The sequence below is a fragment of the Podarcis melisellensis genome (assembly GCF_964234715.1).
Source record: "Podarcis melisellensis genome assembly, chromosome: 8".
Lineage (NCBI taxonomy): Eukaryota > Metazoa > Chordata > Lepidosauria > Squamata > Lacertidae > Podarcis > Podarcis melisellensis.
Window position 1 is genome coordinate 72,873,773 of NC_138540.1, and position 20,334 is coordinate 72,894,106.

Here is a 20,334-nt window from a genome sequence, read left to right on the forward strand (position 1 = left end):
TGAGTGGGGCTGAGAGACTTCACAGAAGTGTGACTGGCCCAAGGTCACCCAGCAGCTGCATGTGGAGGAGCGGAGACGCGAACCTGGTTCTCCAGATTACGAGACTACCGCTCTTAACCACTACACCACACTGGTAGGGGAATATCCCCACAAATAAACCCCAACACATGTTAGGGAACAGGCTACTCCATGCTGTGCTAGTTTCTAATTTAAAAACAAAACATCATTTTCAGTCCCCTCTAACATTTCAAAATTCTACCGCCATGTCCCATTGGAGAGGCAGACCAGGCTTTGTAGAGGCTAGGGAACAGACCCTGGGTGAAGCCCTTATCTGGGTCAGTCTCCCATGTGCAGTCTCCCATGGGCCATGCATGTGCAGGTCCATTTTGTAATTATCTGTCAGTGGTTGCTCTCCTAGATGGGTGTGCTGCTAAAATGTTAATGTAGGAGACCTCTGAGTCAGCCTATAGCGTAAGCACATTTTAACATGGGCGAGGGTAGAAGCTCTTTATAAACCATGCCTGGGACAGGTGCTTGTCACCCTTCCTTTGCCAGTTTTAAGCGAGGAGGCACCAATTTGCTTGAGGTAAGACGGCTGGAGCTGGGGGTTTGGCTCGAAACATGCTTTTGCCACCTGAGACAAAGGGCAAGATGGTATCAACAGCTTCAAGAAACTTTAAGGCCAATAGAAAAACTGGAAAGAACTGAGCATTAGGGTGCTGATCAAATGCTTAAGGAGAGATTTGTGGAAGGGCTACAACACTTTGTAAAAGAGATTTGGAATTTTTTTTTGGGGGGGGGAGGAAACCTTCTGCAAAAACCAACAACCCAGGGGCTTTCGTAGAGCCAAATTATTATTTTTTTATTATTATTAATGACATTTGTATACCACCCTTCATCCAAAGATCGCAGGGCAGCTTGCAACATACAAATGCAAAATGAGAACACAAAAACGCATAATAAAAAATAAAATCTGGTCAGGATTGTATCAGCACCTTGCAGCAAAGGTTCAGTGATGCATAATCCTGCACAGATGGGAAGCAGGATGATACTAAACTCAAAGGGAAGGATGGAGGGAATCAGCAAGAGGATGTTGGAAAAGATTCAGAGGGCGATGCAAAGCTCTGAAAGTAGATTTGAGCAGCCTTTCTCTTGCTTCCCAACACCACAAAGTGGAAGGGACCACTAGTCCCAAGATAAATATGATGAGGATGGCAGGCATGTCTGTACAGTCATATACATTGCCAGAAGATGTACAGCAGAGAAGGGTAACTTTAACGTGTGTTGGAGAAGTCCAAATAAGCCCCGGAGCTGCTGATGAGACAGGTGTGAGGAAGCAGAGCTCCATGGCTGTGGCTGCCAGAAAGGAAGTGTACACACAGGATTAAAGCCTAATTTTAGAACGAGTCACCATGCCAGTGAATTGCCAATATGGGACAGAATGGCAGAGAGACACTTTTGAATCCATTGTGCATTTCTGACCACTGCAGGATCAGCATTTGAGTTACCAATGCAGGGAAATGCAAAAGCAGCATTAAACTCTAACCCCACTTTCAGGATTTCAGCTAGGGCTGCAAAGGGCATGTGGGTGCACCATTGCTTGTTTAAATGCTTCACCTGCAGCAATTAGAAGGTGAGCATGTTTAGCTTCAGCAGTTAAAAAATCCAGACACGCTGGAGCAATCCAGGTGAGTTTCCTCCCCTAGCCAGTTAGCAGCTCATTCCATCTGTAGTGTTACACATTAAAACAAAGCAAGAAAACCCTTTGAAAGAGCAGAGGCACTTGGATTTGCTCACTGTCATCTTCAGTTAAGGGCCAAACTAGAGAGGACACCATTTGCACAAGTAGCAATTGTTTGTTTTATTTTCAAGGTAAAAAACCAAAAACAAACCAGAGGTAGGCTGTGTTTTGCAGATCATGACTCTGGCAAGCAGGGATACAGAGGCTTTATCATTCTGCTCTCCACTGTAATCCCAATCTGGATCAGGGCTGTTATTTAAATTAGTAGGCTACCCAGATTCCAAAAAACACTTCCCACCAATACCTGCTTATATATATATATTTAAAGCATCATCAGCATGGTTGCTAATTGCTTGAATAGTACTGCACCAAGTTTGGTCCCAAAGAGATTGTGTAAACCAGGGGTGGCAGACATTTTTCAGGGCTGCATTCCCTTCTGGGCAGTCTTCTGTAGGACACAAGCCAGTGGAGGGCAAACCCAGAGGCAGAGCAACAAAAAACAAACACTTAAGGAATATGTGAAGCAGGGCTGGTGAAATGTTTGGCCCAGGAAGAGGGTGTGTGGCTTGGTTAGAGTCCCAGGGGCCTGAGGTTCCCCACCCCTGATGTAAACAACAGCAGGCTTCTATCTCCACTCATGGGCTCTGCCTTCACAGCAGAAATTGGGAGGGTGTCAGCATGTGCAGCAGCAGCAGCAGCAGCAGGAATCCTGCTGGAATGGTGAATTTCAAGACCCATCTCCATCTCTCCGTGAGCCATATTCCCAGCAAGAACCTTGTCTGGGATTAAAGGCGTTAGCAGAAAATGTTGCAGGAAATTATGGCACTGAGCAGCACAGGCAGAATGGTGAAGGAGGGTGCAGTGCAGCTTTTGGCGGCCAGCCGGAGCCCTGCAGAGAGGAAGAGATGGCTATCAATCAGCTTCCCTGTCCAGTTACTGGCAGATAATTTGAGACAAGCCTCGCAGGGGGATACTGCTGCATCGCACTTAGAAAGTGCTTCAGAAGGCACAAAGTGTTTCAGGTCCACCTAGGCGTACATTTTGACAGGAGTGTTTGACAAATGCAGCTGTGATTTGTTTTAACAGCACTTTAACACCTAAGCTTATTAATTAACCACAGTTAAAACTAACTAGTTCCCCAAATTTCTGTGTCTTTACAACTGAAGCCAACCTATATCAAAGGCTCGGATTTTAAAGTTTTGCATTCACAGTTTGAATGACAAAATGTCAAAGCTGAATATTTGCAAATTTTCTTTTTGGTTCAAGCCCCAATGCTGTGCTCGCCTAAGATAGGGTTGTGATACGTCCAGAATTTTCCAGACGTACTGCAGTTGGCAGCAGTGTCCGGGTGGAAATTGGCAATATGTTTGGGGAAATCTGGATGTAGAGCAGTGCCATTTTTGCAATTTTCCTTAAAAATGCCTCAAAAAAGTGATTTTGCAAAAAATAAAATAAAATGCAATAACTTTGAGCAAAACTAAAACTAACATAAAAAAAAAAGCTGTCCAGATTTTCACTGTTTGAACGCTATCCTAAGATGTAAGATGAACTCCTGTCACTAATGAACATTGTTAATGCTATGTCTGCTTGCAGGAAATGGAAATTACACACCTGCTGTGTCATTTAAAATTAACAAGCTGCATTTCTTTGGCACACAAACACCCCAGAATTATTATTCTTAATTCAATGTGTTAAATCAAACTTTCTGTTCCTCATGTTCCTTGCTGAATTAATCTAATTTACAACCTGGGGAAGAAAACAGCAGCACCCCCGCCCTGCGCCACAGTCATGGGAGAGGCAGAAAGATTCTCTTAGCATTGTTTGTGAGAACAGTCAATGGCAGGCAGGGCCCAGGTGCCAAGAGGGCCTTTGTGCCGAGATGAAAGTGTCTTGCCTTGATCAAGAGAATCATCATATCTCAAGAAAGGGCCAGCTGAGACAATGCCCGATGGAGGCTTCCTTCCAGCAATCGCAGGGCCTGGCTTGTCACAATTCTGAAAGAAAGGGAGGAAATGGAACCTCATTGTTTTGTCTAGAGCAGTGTTTCTCAACCTTGGATCCCCAGATGCTGTTGGACTACAACTCCCATCATCCCTGAGCTCTGGCCTTGCTACCTAGGGATGATGGGAGTTGTAGGCCAACAACATCTGGGGACCCAAGGTTGAGAAAGGCTGGTCTAGAGGATTCTGCATTGGTTAGCTCTGTAGTCTCAGCACTCCCGTGGGTACCAAGATGACAGCCAGGCTAATTTCCCAGCCCATTGCCAGTCTGTTTTCTGTCCAGGTTGATGCAGGTATGTCAGGATCATATCTAGATTTTAACACAAGTCAAGACCGCCTGGGTAATTTCCCCCCTCTCTGATCTTAATCTCTCTCCCAGGTGAGGCTATGAGGGCTACCACCAGCTCTCAAAGCTGTTGCCTTGGCCTGATCTGACTCAGAAACCTTGACCCTGTGTCAGCATGCAACATCCTTGGGCAGTTGCCAAGGCCCCAGACTCCCAACAGGTAACCACTGCTGATGCCTGCCCTAGGTACTCCTTTAACCGGCACTCCATTCTGAGCACTGGAGTCGCTCAGCTGCCATTTAAATGCCACTGATATTTCCCAGGGAACTATGAGAAACTGACCACCATTTTGATTTCCTACAATACCCCAGAATGACACTATGGTGGGGGCATTGTGGGAAACTTAAATGGTTCTATAGGAGTGGAAAGAACTCTGCTTCTGCCGCCAGGTAAGTCCACAACACCAGGGCAACCCATTGGCACGGGAGGAGCCCACTATGCCCCGCTCAAACCTGGAGCCAGACTTAGTTTGCGGTTCCTCCTTTTCCTAACTCACCACGGTACACCTGGCGGTAAGGAAGCTGCAGAGGCGGATACGACAGTGCAGGTACACCTCCTCCAAATCTGGGATGAAGGCAAAGACACTGAAGGAGAAATGGCCAGTGAGGGACATGGCATCCTTTTCAACTACCATGGTGCCGTCTCGAGGGTTTGGACACCTGCAATGAGAAGGTGGCATAGGGCAGAGGATTGAGAGTTGCAGGGGCCTGGTGAGACCAAGGGCTTGTTCACCTGTGCAAGTTTATCACTCGTTTGACTGAACTCGCAGGTGCAAAAGATCCTCCGCAAGACTTTCATGTCCATCCAAGGTCATCACAACAATCTTCCATTAAGACAATCCTGACATTCAGCTAGGAGTCGCTGAGTGTTGACTGATCATCAGCTGAGAAATCACATTAGGCTGGTTCACGTAGAGGCGTTTTCATACTTGATCTCTGCAACTTCAAGGGATGATGGGCAGAGGGGCACTCCAGATGTTGCACCACAGTTTCTGAGACCCAGGCCTTAATAAGGAGCATTTTCATCCCTTTCATCCCTTGGGCTGTGTTTTCCTTCCCCATAAATTTTATACGCGGGAGCCAGAAAGGGATCAAGACCACGACATGGACAGGGAGGAGAGAGCCTTTAACCCTGTGGTCTGAATTGGAACTGCAGCTCCCCTTTGCAGTGGGAAGGGAGCTCTCTGCATTGAAGACGTCAGGTGTGTACAGGCCTAGATGGGGGGGGGTGCCATATGGGCTATTTGGCCCGGGCCTCCGATTCCAAAGGGGACCTCGGTCAGCATATTTATCTGTATTTTCCATTTTGTCTTTATATGCAGACACGGTTCAAACCTTGAAATAAAATTATTTGTCAGCATAACTTTTGTGAAAATTATTTATACACTTACTTATTTATAAGACTTCAGTTATCCACAGGGTAAAAAAAAAGGGGGGGACACATTATCTATCTGGCCTGGGCCTCTGCCTGGCTCTGGGTGTGTAAGTGTGGAGGGCTCAGTTTCTGATCAGGATCATAGTGGGGGCAAGAGTTTAAGACTCCCCCCTCCCTGCCCGGAATGTTATTTACCCAGATTGAGGTGGCTATAGCAACTACTTATATGTTTTGTTTTAAGAAAAACAGACACGCAGGGACTAAATATATGAATAACATCATTTCTAGTTTGATCCTCAGTTAAGAGAATATTCAAGTTAGGTTCTTGTTCTGCTACACTGCAGTCCCTCTACTTCTCCCCTTCTTAATACATACAGTGGTACCTCGGGTTGCAGACGCTTCAGGTTTCAGACTCCGCAAACCCAGAAATATTACCTAGGGTTAAGAACTTTGCTTCAGGATGAGAACAGAAATCGTGTGGCGGTGTGGCACAGTGGCAGCGGGAGGCCCCATTAGCTAAAGTGGTACCTCAGGTTAAGAACAGTTTCAGGTTAAGAACGGACCTGCAGAACAAATTAAGTTCTTAACCCGAGGTACCACTGTATTCAGCTTGAATGCTGTGGCTTTCTTCTCTAGCTACCCTTTCATGCCAACTGTCCTGGCCTTCAGCCCATGGTCGATGTCAAAAAGGCATTAACAGCCAAACCCAAGTGTCCTCCCGATTCTCATCCCCTGTTCTCCAGTGCTATGAATTCTCTCTTCTCCCTGCCTGTCTCCTCCAGTTAGTAAGCCCTGTTCCCTTTCGAGCAGACCACACAAACAGGAAGAGGCAAGCAGCTTACTGGTTGGTGATGATATCCCACCGAATGCTGGAGGAGGCGTCTTTGTCCGGTGTGGCCCAGCACGACGACAAGGTCAGTACAAAGCGGGTGGCGTCTGCCCCCGAAATGCTGATGCCCACATAGGCCCTGTGATTGACAGTGAGTAGGATAGGGCTCTGGGTGAAGGGATGGCTGTACTGAGGGTCTTGGTACAAAGTCATGGTGGTCTGGTAGCTCCCTTGGCCGGAGGTGAGAGTGGTGTTAATGATGCTATCAAAGGGGTAAAACATAAGAGAGTTACAATGCTGGAGCAAGCAACAGGGCAGCACTGCACTTTCTTGGGCTCAGGAAGAGGACTGATGGGAGATGAAGAGTGAGGAAGAAGGAAGATTTGAAAAGCAGGAGGATGGAAGGACACAAGAGCAATGTTTTGAGGGTGGGAAAACTCTGCTTGGCCTTTGTTGGAGTCAAGAGTACTGAATTGGGAGGCCTTCAGTCTGGTCCAGAAAGTAGATTCTTATGATAGAGGAATGCAAAGGTACCTAAATTTGAAGCAAATAAGAGCAAAGGAACAAAGAACTTTGGAGCCAACATGGTGAACCTAGGTAAAAGGCCTGGAGTATTTGAAGCCATGCGAGTGGAAGAGGCACAGAAAGGCCTCTGCAACTGAAAGATGCAAGCAAGGAAAGATGGAGAGGAGCACAGTGAGAGGATACAAAGACAGCTCTCTGCAAGGGACCAGGTGCTGCTGGAGCCAACGCTGGAAAGACGCAAATATTACAAGGATGTGAAATCCTGCATTGGGGCATTTGGCTTCTCTGTCCTGTCCTTCCAGCCGAACTCACTCCTGGATGGGATGGATGGCAGATGCCATTGAAAGGTTCATGTTCAGCGGGTAGGCACAGGAGAAGCGCAGGAAGAGAAAGCGATCCCTGCTGATCACCCCTCCGTAGGTGTTCTCCACACGGCCCTCCACTGCATTGAAGTAGATGGCATGGGTTGTGTTGATCTGGAAATAATGCAAGGAAAGAACTTTGTGAGGCCCACTGCAACGTAAGCGGACACAGAGGGCAGATTTTCCTTCCTTGCTTTGGCAGCGTCCTTCCTCCCAGACTCCAGGAGTCTGGAAATAATACCAATATCTCCCTTAGTGTAAGCCAGTTAGGTATCAGAGGCTAAAGGTAAAGGTAAAGGACCCCTGACAGTTCAGTCCAGCCGCGAACGACTCTGAGGTTGTGGCGCTCATCTCACTTTACTGGCCGAGGGAGCCGACGTTTGTCCCCAGACAGTTTTTCTGGGTCATGTGGCCAGCATGACCAAGCCACTTCTGGTGAAACCAGAGCAGCGCATGGAAATGTCGTTTACCTTTCTGCTGTTTATTTACTTGCACTTTGACGTGCTTTTGAGCTGCTGGGTTGGCAGGAGCTGGGACTGAGCAGCGGGAGCTCACCCCATCATGGGGATTCGAACCGCCGACCTTCCGATCGGCAAGTCCTAGGCTCAGTGGTTTAGACCACAGTGCTACACGCCAGAATCTTGCTTTTTATGAAGTCTATTTGAGGCTGGGTCATAGCTCATTGCTACATGCAGAAAGTACCAGGGTCACACCATCTCTGGTTAAAAGGATCAGATGGCAGATGGTATAGACAGTCTCCAAAGAGACTGTGATCTACTCCCAGTATATAAAAAAAACTGGCAGTGATCTACCCATTGTCATTGGAGGGAGGAGGAGCGTGCGTGGGGTGGGTGGGTTGCCCAGAGTTGCTGAGCTTTTTTTAGGAGTGAAGTGCCCAGAGTTGTTAGAATTTTGGGGGAAAGGATTGCACAGGGTTTTTTTTTAGCTCCCCCCCCCCGTAACATTTGTACATAATAAGGATCCCGCGATCTACCAGGTTCAATCAGGGATCTACCAGTAGATCATAATCTACTGGTTGGACATCCCTGGCAGCGGCGTAGCGTGGGTTGTCAGCACCCGGGGCAAGGCAAGTAATTTGCGCCCCCTAACCCCTAACCTGCCGCCGCTGCCAGCTTCTTCTTGCTGCTGCCTGGGCTGGTCTGGTGTGGTTCTCTCCCACGCTCAGCGCTGCGCTGGGCGACTGCTGCAATGTCCCTCCCCCAGATAGTCCCTCGCTCTCTCTAAGCACCACACGCCTGGCACACCCCCCCCCCTCCACAGTGGGCGGCGACCCGGCAGCTCGGCTCGGATTCGCACAGCCAGCACTGCAGTGTGAGAGAGTGAGTGAGCCAGGTAGGGGCAGAGAGCTGCGAGTGCGAGCGCGCCCCCCCAGATGTTGCGCCCGGTGCGGCCGGCCCCCCTGCACCCCCCACGCTACGCCACTGATCCCTGGTACAGACATGGGAAACTGACTTCTGCTTATATTATTTGCTCATCTCATCTGTCTACTCTGACGGCAAACAGCTTTCTAGCATCTCAGTCAGGCAGAGATATTTTGCATAGCCTTGCTGCTACCTATTTCAGCAGAGAGGCTTTTTTTTTACTGGAGCAGCAGCTGCACATTGGGATATCTGTCAAGTGTTCCTTCATGAGCGGGGTGGGGAGAGGGGAGGCTTTATGCTGGATAATTCTCCCCACCTCCATTGTGGTCCCACAGGTCTTCTGCACAGTATCAAAGTAGAAGAGGAGCCTGTCTCCGACAAGCGTGCCAGCGCAGGTGGGATCTGCCAAATGCAGTTCCTCGGCGGGGAATCCATCGGCGAAGAGCAGGCAGCGGGAGAGCGACACGGCACTGTTGCTGCCACCGCATGTCAGCCGGTAATCTGGAGGGAGAAAAGGAATTTGGCAGCCTGGCCCTGTTTCTGACAGCTGGGTTGTTGCAGGTGACAACTGAAGATATTGTTGCTGGAGCTGGAGCCCTCCAGCGCGTGGCAAGACGAGGGCCGCTCTGGGATGGTCGGGACCCACACATGCGGCCCTCGGTTTGACGGCGCGGCACCGGGGGAATGTGTGAATACCGACATTATGTAACACGAAGCAAGTCCATGTTTCAAAGGCAAATGCAAAGACAAAAAAGGAAAAGCTGTGGTCCTTGTTTACCATAAGAAGCCCGTTTGGCAGGGCTATAATCTCTGTGGCAGAAGCAGCCCCATTTCCCATTTTTCTCACCGCACCATTCATTGTCTCCGCATGCCAAGTCAAGGCAGGGGTCCGTTGCGGCTAGAGAAAGAGGAACAGGTTTAGTTGCAGGAATCAGCGGTGGTCTTAGGTAATTGCAGACTCTGAACTTCACACGGAGGGATCATAGCATGCATTACTTTCCTTGCTTCACAAAGTGGTAAGCCACAGACCTGGGTGGATGTGGGGGGGGGCAACTTGCTTATATTGCTGAATGGGGCCTTCTACCTTTGCTCCAAAGTCTTCTCCTGATGGTTCCACATACTGAGGAACTCCCTCTATTCCTGTGAGCTTGTGTGTACTGAAGAAGTAGGGGGATGGGGGTGTTCAAACTACGCAAGCTACAGAGAGGAATATTTCAAATGTTTACAGTTTTTAAAGATACCACACACAGAGAGTTACACACACACACCTCTAGCCAGTGATTTAAATATCATGATGTTCATTATCTTTTGTGATTGCTGAGGGAGAAAGGCAAGGCAAGTCACGGAATGCTGATAAACATTCCAGCCTCTGGGGTGGAAGTGAAAGCCAGTTTGGCTGTAGGGGAAATCTCAATAGGGCCCAAGGGTTAGAATGCAGCCCTCTATCTGGCAATGGTTAGTCAACCCCTGCTCTGAGGAAGTCTAAGAGTTCAGGGACACAGAAAGTAGGGGAAGTCTGTCAGCGGCAGCACTAACTGAAGAAATTACAAGCCTCGCACCAGCACAGCAGACTTTCCGAGGATTGTTTTTACCTACATTTAATTACCCTGTGTAGTCACAAAGGTTGGTTTTCCATCCCTTTCTAGTTAATAGACTTAGGGTGCTTCCAGAAAACCTCTCTAAGAAGTATTGGTCTTGTTTTGTTTGAAGGGAGATCAGATAATGTCCACCATTTATTTATTCAGCATTCATTCTGATTTGTTTGTGGGGAGGTTAGATGAAGTTGCATCAAAGCAAATATTACCCCACACTTTCCAGTGTATCCCCCTGCCACTTTTCTTGTTGCAAAGTCTGAACATTTGGAAGGTGGATAAGACATCCTGATCTGCTATAATTGCACAACCCGAATTTGCCAGTTTGTAACTGAATCCCACATGGAAAGTATGAGAATCTGGAAGCCCCTTTAACCCCAGTTTCCCCCAAGATGGACAGATAGCTGATGAAATTGGAACTCACGGCACCGGGCAGCTGCTCTCCAGCCACTGGCGTGGACTCCATGAAGAAGACACAGTTCCTCGTAAGCGCTGAGGGCCACACACAACATGCCATTAGCCACCCCATAATGGCACAAGTCATATAAGCAGGACAAATAAAAAGGAGAAGGGTCCACATGCCAGTGGCACTCAGCAAATGGTCCTGATTTGTTAACCAGGACCCCACAGACCTCTTCATATTCCTGGGGATCTTTGCATGGCTCTAGTGCTACAGTGTCATCCAAGCACCTGAAAAGTAAAGACAGGAGGTTTTAGTCCCAGCAGACGCCTTTCTATGGTCACTGGCCAGAGTTGGGCATGAAAAGGAAAGAGCCTGGGCAAACCTTGGGCTTGCATGCAAATTACATTGGCATTGTGGGATAAGCATGTTGGTTCTATGAGGCTGGTTTAAGTTTAATTAATGCATGAAAGGGTTAACACCATAGAGGAAGCTGTCCTGCCAGGCTTAGCTATGTCACTTCCCTTCTGGAGGAAACTGGTAATCCAGCTCAGTGTGTGAAGAGATTTGAGCTAGTTGCTCCAGCTCAGCCACATGGCTCTCACTAGCCGCTCTTAAGTTCCTATACCAATAATTTAGGAACTTTCACCATTTTGGAACTAAGCTAAGTTTTACTGCCTATGAAACTTTTTCTGAATGCTCTATAGAAAAGCACATGAATCTGACCTTTGGAGAGTTTGTAAGTACTGTAAACCATTTTAACTTACCAAACTATGGTCCTTTCCTATGCTGGAGGAAGTGGAAAACTTTGAAGGGAATTTTAAAATGCACATTTTCTATGTTTTATTTTGCTGGATATTTTGTGTTTTTAAATCACTGCTGGAGTCTTCTCCCCAAAACGTACTTGCCCCAAACTTGGATCTTGACAACCAGGAATATCTCTCTCTCTCTCTCTCTCTCTCTTGCCCCAACATAAATTATGTTGTTCTGTTCATTTCAGTGCAAAGGGAATACAATGCAAATAGGGGTGATGTAATCAATTATGTATTACTTGACTTAAAGCAGCAGTTTTAATTTATTTTTAATCTTTGTTGAAAGCCGCCCAGAGTGGAGTATAAATTATTATTATTATTATTATTATTATTATTATTATTATTATTATTACCATATATTCACCAGGTAGATTTTTATTTTGCACTTCGGACAACTAAGCAAACACTGGCCATTTCCACTTATGTTTCCATTTCCACTGGAATTCTCAGACATCTTTACTTCAGTGTGACCAAGAGAAAAGCTTTGTTACCACTCATTTTATTTCCTACTAATCTTGTTTAGAGGTCATGGTTTAAAACAGACTCTAGCTAAATAAGCCATCTCTGCTACATGTGATTTGAAGTTAGCTTGGTTTGAAACTGACTTGAGAAACGCTGGCTGTACTGAACCATTTGGTGGCTTGAGCTGAATACTGAGGATGTGCTCAGTACAGCTCACCTGAACGCTCTTATTGCCTGTGCCTTACGCCACACCACACCTTGCTGAGCAGAGAGAGAAAACTGAGGGGGAAGAGATATTCTGTACATCGCTCCCTTCGCACCAAGGCATCAGCATTCATCGGACTGTAAAGATGATGCCACGAAAAGACCAACGAAGTGTTAAACGCTGCAATATCGACCCCTCTTACCCCGTTGGGCTTGTATCTGTTTTCCAGGCATTCCCAAACTGCAAGTCATTCTGGGCTCTGCTTCCATCAGGCAGGACTTTATCGTCTCTACGGATGCCGTTGAAATTCCCACACATTCCACACAGCTTCCCCTGGTGTTCTGGTCCTGCATGGATAAAGAGTGTGTGGCGGCCGTTGTATTGGATCTCCACACCGGCTACTGTTTTTATTGTCACAATGTTTTTGACCTTGGAAATAGCACCCAGGGCTCCCAGGCTGTGGGGTAGTTGCACTCTTTCCTGGTTGACCTGTGATTGAGGCAGTAAGCATATCAGATGTGCCAAAGAAAGGTTTGTAGCCACCTGTGATCATTTCACAACAAAGTACAGATTTCGTCATTCAGTTCAATTGCACTGAAATTGTTTCCCAGGACCTCATTGTAATTGTGATTTATTGAAGCAAGCTTCTTTCCCAGCTCTCCATCTGATAAATGCCTAAGGGAGCTGACAATAGGAGTGTGGCTAAAAGGAAAACTAACCCGTAACAATGTGAATTTTTTAATTAGAAAAACACCGACAAAAAATGCAATTGCGAAGGCAGCTAAAACGAAATTCAAGTGGGGCACTAAATAAATACCAAATCTGACTAAGCAGATAAATAAAATGGTGCCAGCATAAAGTAGCCTTAAGGAGGAGGTGGGAAACCAACAAGGGTGAGATGGGCAGGAATGCCACCTAAGTAATTCTGTCACCATTGGGCAATTGCTGTTCCCGATACCAAACTCTGACATCATTTTTATTGCATTTTCTGTAAGCAGTTTTGAGAGCCTCCGGAGAATATAAAGCAGGATAAAAGCATTTCCAACCCCCCACAAATAACTATGCACCATATCCAGAAATCTTCCACGTACCTCTGCTGTTTGGCCACTCCCTAGGATTATATGAAAGCTCAGCGTTTCATTCTTCAGCCAGACTTCCACTCGGCTCACAAAAGACACCCGCGGGTTTCCCTGGTGCCTGTTCTCTGCAACAACCCGGTAGAAGAAGGGAGGGGAGGGGTGGCAAGTCCTGGAGATCTCATAGGCGCAAGTGCCCTGGAAATGCGCCACAGCCCCATCAAAGGTGAAGTAGTGAGGGTCCCCAGTGACTGTGCAGGTTCCCCACCGTGTATGGCAGCCTAGCTTCCCATTCTTCGCAGCACACTTGTGGCCGAGGTTACAGCTGGCTGGGACACAGCGGAAGTCAGAAGGGCCGTCACAGATGCACCTCTCACGGCAACCAGGGAGCCAGACCCGCTCCCCAATCTACAAGCATAATGGAAGGTTGTGAGCTAAAAGATTTGCTACAGATATTAATGGTGCACAGCATGAAGTGACTGGATGCAAACAACAACAACAACAAAACCGCAACCCTGATTCCTTTTAGAATAAACATCGAACCCTTTTGTTTGTTTCAAAACTTTACTTGCAGAACTTTCTTCAAAACATAACAAAAACATTAAAGACACACCCAAGTCATTCCATATGATACAGTGGTACCTTGGTACTCAAATGCCTTGGTTCCCAATGCCAAAAACCCGGAAGTAAGCGTTCCGGTTTTCAAACGTTTTTTGGAAGCCGAATGTCCAATACGGCTGTCAGCTAATGTTTCTGGGGCGCCAGCACCATTCAGAAGCTGTGCCTTGGTTTTTGAACATTTCAGAAGTCAAACAGACTTCTAGAATGGATTAGCTTTGGCACTTTTGTTTTTGCTAATTTTTTTGTGTTTTGGTTTTTGAGGTTTTTTCGGTTAATTTGTTTTTGTGACTGTGTGAAACCCAGTTTAGCTACTGATTGATTGTGTGACTGCGGAAATGGATAAAAGCCCCCCCCCCAACAATGACTATCATCAGTGCAGGTAAGATTTTTTTTTAAAATTTTTTTTATCATCTACAATACTATCTTAATTATTTTATAGTACAGTACATTGATTATTGCTTTCATATTATGAATCAGTGGTCTTGTTAGATAGTAAAATTCATGTTAAATTGCTGTTTTAGGGGTTGTTTTTAAAAGTCTGGAATGGATTAATCCATTTCGTATTACTTTCTATGGGAAAGCGCGCCTTGGTTTTGGAACGCTTTGGTTTTGGAACGGATTTCCGGAACAGATTAAATTTGATGAAATATACTCAGAGTCGCAAAGTGATTTCATGCTCTTTATTCAGCTCATAGTGGTGAGGAGGGAATGAAAGTCCCCTCAAAGTATCTGCTTTATATACATTATTTACACAATGGGCTGCACGTGATTGGCTAATTCCGGAATTCTCCTGTAGGCCAATCAGGTTGTGGATTCACTTCTATCTGGAGCTGGATTGGGTGGCTCCTGCCAACCAATCATACTGCTGCATTGTTCTAGGGCCAATCAGACTGCTGCATTCTGAATCCTATTGTTCTAGGACCAATCAGACTGCTGCATTTTGGATCGTATTGTTCTAGGACCAATCAGACTGCTGCAGTTTGGATCATATTCAACTCAGTACATAACATTTGAGAACTAAGATACCACTGTATCTTGTGCTGTCTAGCATCCTAAGTTCAGCATCCTAGAAATAAAAGCTAATTCCAAACAGACCTAGAAGCACAGGTCATTCTCTTTCCTAAAGCCTCCATTTTGCCTGGAGCTGTTTTCTTTCCCTTCAGGAGACTCTTTCACACATTTCTATTCCCACTAAGCCTTGAAACAAAGAACTAGAGCCATCACCCTTCCAAGATGGCAGATTTGCAATTCAATAGCCTCCCATGTGATCTAACGTTAAACACTCCCATGTTAGCTAGAGAGAACAACAAAAGTTAATTATCAACCCATTAAAGAGCCCAGAGAACTTAGTAAACTCCAATGGAATTTCCCCGTGCGTTGAAACTTTTCAGCAACACACACAGGCATTCTCAATTTCAGTGTCAATTAAACACTTGTACTTAACAAAATATGGCCACTGTCAAGCTGTGTCTACTCAGTGAGGAGCACAGGGCCTGCTCCATGGTTGAGGGGGCGCTCAGCAGAATGCCCTCTGGTGGGCTTCCTTGTTTATGCTGGTGTCCTCCCAGTGGACTAATGAAGCACCAGTTCTCCTCCAATCAGTACCAGGCAACTGCCATTTTAATTTACTACAATATCACAGGTATAAGCATCACTCCAGAGCACTGTAGGTAAACAGAAGCCATTTGAGGATTAAGGGCAGCAGGGAGAGAAAAAGCCTGTTGTGGCTACATTCACTGGAAAGCAGGGATGTGGACCCTCACCTTATAATGCAGCCCTTTGTGCACACAGCCACACTGCTCTTCTGGGATGCATCTGTCTCCGCTGCGCAGGTACCCTCTGTCACAGAAACACCCTTCAATGCACATAGGAAGGCAGTGGGGCTTAATCCAAGCACTGAAGCAGACGTCCTGGCAGGGAGGCCCACAGAGCTCGTAGTGGCTATTGGCAGGGCAGTCAAAGCCTGCTCAGGAAAGAAGAGACATGGAATGAGAAGCAGAGTGCCATTAAGGGAGGGGAAGGTCCAAAGCACAGATGGGAAATCACAGACACAAGGGGCCAAATTCAGTCTTTTAGCTCTCTCTCTCTCTCTCTCTCTCTCCCTTGGAACTCTCTCCAGGCCTCACCCCTCACCAGCCCTGTTGTGCACCCTCTCCTTGAGTGTTCTTCCCTGGCTGGAATGTGTCCTTGAAGTGACCCAAGGGTCTTCTAGTCCAATGCCCTGCAATACAGAAATCTCAGCTAAAGCGTCCTCATGCTTTTATAATACCTCGTGCTTGTTTGGATGGAGGACAGAAAAAAAGGGGGCGTGCTTATCCATATTATAAAGATCACAGGCCCCAGACCAGGTGCTTGTTGGCCTGTTTGATATTCTTCCCCTGGTCAAAACTGTCTCAATCTCCATTGTAATGGGGGCAGACAACAAATAAAGTGCAAACATAAGTATAGATATTATTGACTGTTTTTCAGTCTTTCTGCAGACCACCTGAATCACTCTTCTTGTAGAAGAAGAGTTTGGATTTGACATCCCGCTTTATCACTACCGGAAGGAGTCTCAAAGCGGCTAACAATCTCCTTTCCCTTCCTCCCCCACAACAAACACTCTGTGAGGTGAGTGAGGCTGAGAGACTTCAGAGAAGAGTGACTTGCCCAAGGTCACCCAGCAGCTGCATGTGGAGGAGCAAGGAAGCGAACCCAGTTCACCAGATTATGAGACTACCGCTCTTAACCACTACACCACACTGGCTCCCTGTAGAACACCAGTAGTCCACGGATCACAATTTGAGAACTCTTGGTTTTAAGCCTAATTTGTTACAGAAAAGCAATACATCAAATTAGCTATACTGCAGTCCAAATTGTGAGGCAGTAGTGGTTTCGGCCTACCACAGAAAGTCTCTGTCCTCCAAGGTGAGATGGTAACATTGGCTCTCTGGCAAGCCATTACGTATGTCTGAATGGACCGGCACAAGGTGGCGTTGTCCCCGACAGAGAGATGAAAGTAAAAGATGCAGTCGGTCAGATAAGGCTCTGGATCAACTTGGGAGTGGCAAGAAGCAAACGGCCCATCTGGATTCTGGATGATCCAGCACATAGATTTTGACCAGATGAGATCAAACATGGAGTTAGAGGCACGAGATTCATCGAGGTCACCCAAATGTGACGTGTTTTTTGTTGTGGAGCTATTTTTCAATGGGAAATCGTCACCAACAGCTCCATTAAAGTTCCCACACAGCCCGCAGGTCTGGCCTTGGTATTGAGGGGGAAGTGTGACAAGGAGACCGTGGTCCACGTCATAGATCACCGTTAGCCCAAAGTCTGCTTTTAAAGTTGTGTAAAAGCCATGCTGATAAATGGCAGTTCCCAGGGCCTGGATTTGCACTGGGAGGTTTAAAGCCACACCGTCAATCTGTATGAAAGGAAACGACAAAAGCAGGTTAGTCCTGCCAACTGAAACCTCAATGGCCAAACTACGCAGAGTGAAGATGGGTCAGGGGTTCCCAGTTACCACATCTTTGCTGCAAAGTGGCCATGGAGAAAAGATTTTGCAGCGGATATACATCCAATGTGGGCATGTGCTTAACCCTTTCCCCACCACCTTTCTACTGCGGCTGCAACCATGTCCCTTGCAACAAGCCACGGCCCTCCTCTTGGCACAGCACGTAGCATATGTGGGAAGCTCCATCAGGATAATCTGAGCATCCTGCAGCAGAGGAACAACGGTTGGGGTTCACAGCGGCAAAGAAGCTGAGCAACAAACGACAAAGTTCCTGGTTTGAATCTCACCTCTGTCACAAACTCACGAGGGAAGCCACTCTCTCTCTCTCAGCTTCAGTCATCCAATCTTCTGTATGGGGAATAATGACACTGACTTGCCTTACATTAAGACCAGCTAACCGCTGCCCTAATCCAGGCCTAACCTATCTGCCTCCCCATGGACATTTGTCTCTGCCCACCCCAATTTTTATGGTGGTAGCAAAAAAAAGGGACACTTAGGGAAGACATGGTCTAGGGGGGGAGGTGCCTAAATCTATCTGCCCAGCTCAGCCCAGCATCCTGACGAGGACATAAACCATTCCATCCTTGGTCATCAGACTGATCATTTGAGAAGCATGGAAGGGCCAATCACATCCCTCCTCCTCTTCTTCCTCCCTCTCTTATCAGAACACTGCCCACTGATAAGGGGAGGCTGTGAGTAGTTTGTCTGCCCAGCATGTCTGTATGTTGTGTGTATGTCTAGTGTTGTCAAAAGTTGCTGTCTCCCTGCCGTGCTGATGGAGTGGTCCTCCCGTGTCCTTTCTGATTCCTCCTCTGCTACAACCTGATGCCAAAACTGCAGCCCTATGACAGCCGAAAGGGCTGGGGAAGGAAGAGTTTTGGATTTGATATCCCGCTTTATCACTACCCAAAGGAATCTCAAAGTGGCTAACATTTTCCTTTCCCCTTCCTCCCCCACAACAAACACTCTGTGAGGTGAGTGAGGCTGAGAGACTTCAGAGAAGTGTGACTAGTCCAAGGTCATCTCTTCTCTCCCCTCCTTCACACACTGACTTTTCTGCTCTGCTGAGTCTGGGGATAAGTTTAGGCAGATGTTCAACACAGGCCCGGGCCTTTCCTGTTTAACCTCCAACATGGCTCCTACGTTCTTACCTTGACAGTACCCTGGTGTTCTCTCTGCAGAGATATCTGTGTATTGTTCGCTAGCACAAGCACTTCGGATATCACAGGTAAAGGATTTCCAGCCACATTCTCGGTCTTCACCTCAACTCTAAAAGATGGCAAGGACTCCAGTGCCCCACACAGTTCAACCACGACAGTCGTGGAGGCACCATGGAAACCATAATGCCGCCCATCAAAGGTGATGTAGCTGAGAAACCCAGAAACCTGACAGGTACCGTCTGACAATGGGTGACACCCGTACACCCCATTCTGGCTACTGCAAAATTGCCCGGGGCCGCATAAGGACCCTGCGCCACTGACAGCATGGACTGATTCATCACACCGGTATATCTTATGGCAATTCTCTCCTTCCTGGAAGAATGTTTCCCCTTTTAGGTAGTATCGGCCCTTGTAGCTGCAGCCGCACTGCTCCTGAAGCACACAGGCGGTGCCACTCAGCACTGAGCCAGCTTCACACTGGCATCCTTCTAAACAGGCAGGTGAGAAACTCTTGGGCACAGGTGGTTGTGAGCAAGAAGCTGGGGAAGCAGTTCCACAGAGCACGTAGTTGCTATTCGATGGGCAGGTCAGCTCTGAAAGACACACACAGTGCAACACTTCCAGCAATGTTAAAGAAACATATATAAGAACATATGAAGCTGACTTATACTCAGTCAAACCACTGGTCCATCTAATCTTAGTATTGTTGACACCAAATGGCAGCAGCTGTCCAGGATTTTCAGACAGAGGACCTGGAGATGCTGGAGATTGAAACTGGAGATGTGCATGCAAAGCGGATGTTCTATCACTGAGCTATGGCTCTTCCCCATTTAGGGAATACTCTCCATGAAGGAGAGGTAGGTAAAATAAGAAAAATGGGAGGAAACTTCCATTCCAGCTGTTGACGATACAACAAGACACCTTAAAACTCTACTATTTGGAGTCTCACTTACCACAGCTGACAATCTTCCTCCATGGCTGAATGGTGATGCCTTGAACCTGACACTGCCAAGCATAGCTCTGAAGGGCCCTGCACAGGGTCTTATGGCTGCCCTGAGTGGCACACAGGTCTTTCACACAGGTCTCCATGTGCATTTGAGGATCTGCAAGGTTGTGGCATTCTTTAAAGGGTCCATTTTGATCGCTAATCATTCCACAGCGGCCCTGAGATCTGAACTGGGCTGTCTCGGTTTCGGTGCATGAGAACGGGAGCCCAACCACTGTGCAGTGGAATGGGGAGTTGGCATCCTTCCAGCTGTCACCAAAAGCGAGGGCATCCTGAGCTAAGGAGCCGTTGGGGGTCCTGAAGTCATCGTGGTGGTTTCCATTGAAGTCTCCACCAAGGCCGCAGAGGGACTCGGAATAGGTTTCGGGAACAGAAACGGACACATAGTAAGACCAGTCGTAGGAAACGAAGAGGCCAAAATCAGTCTGGATGATGATGGATGAGCCTCTGAAGTAGGTGTTGATCTTCCCTGATGCAAGAGTGAGGGGCAGGTTTGCCAGGAGGCCATTTACCTAGGACAAAAGGGTGATGCCAGAAACCTTTAGGAACTACTGAGACCCCCGTGCCGACCACAATTACCCCCATGCTGACTGGTGTGGTGTTTTTTTTAATTAATTTTAAAATTTTATTAAATGTTACCAAAAAATGGAAAGAAAAAAAGAAATAAAAACAATACATAAACATACATAAAAACATTTTATCTACACAATTTTCCAGAATGCAAACTGGAAAAGAAGAAAGACAAAAGATAAAAGAAAAAAAAATGAAAAGAAAAAATACTTTTCATGGTCAATTTCATAATTGATTAATTGATAATTGACTGGTGTGATTTTTAATATACTGAAATCATTGCTCATTTTAGTTTGCTATTTTCATATTCATTCCTTAAGCTGCCATTCTACAAGGATTGGCAACCTTTCGGATATTGCCGGGCTTCCCATTCTG

At 46.8% G+C, this 20,334-nt stretch overlaps 1 protein-coding gene across 1 annotated transcript; it reads right to left on the minus strand.

Moving 5' to 3' along the window:
* Positions 1–1,560: 1,560 nt before the first annotated feature.
* Positions 1,561–19,974, minus strand: LOC309375863 (alpha-tectorin-like; the record flags this gene model as incomplete). Its single annotated transcript, XM_081921782.1, has 15 exons — positions 1,561–2,630; positions 3,636–3,735; positions 4,584–4,746; positions 6,304–6,552; positions 7,128–7,291; positions 8,876–9,060; positions 9,338–9,457; positions 10,576–10,841; positions 12,233–12,519; positions 13,122–13,514; positions 15,491–15,690; positions 16,611–17,133; positions 18,375–18,976; positions 19,337–19,901; positions 19,969–19,974. The coding sequence occupies 15 exons, from the start codon at positions 19,972–19,974 to the stop codon at positions 2,536–2,538; spliced, it is 3,918 nt and encodes a 1,305-aa protein (XP_081777908.1). The 3' UTR covers positions 1,561–2,535.
* Positions 19,975–20,334: the final 360 nt, after the last annotated feature.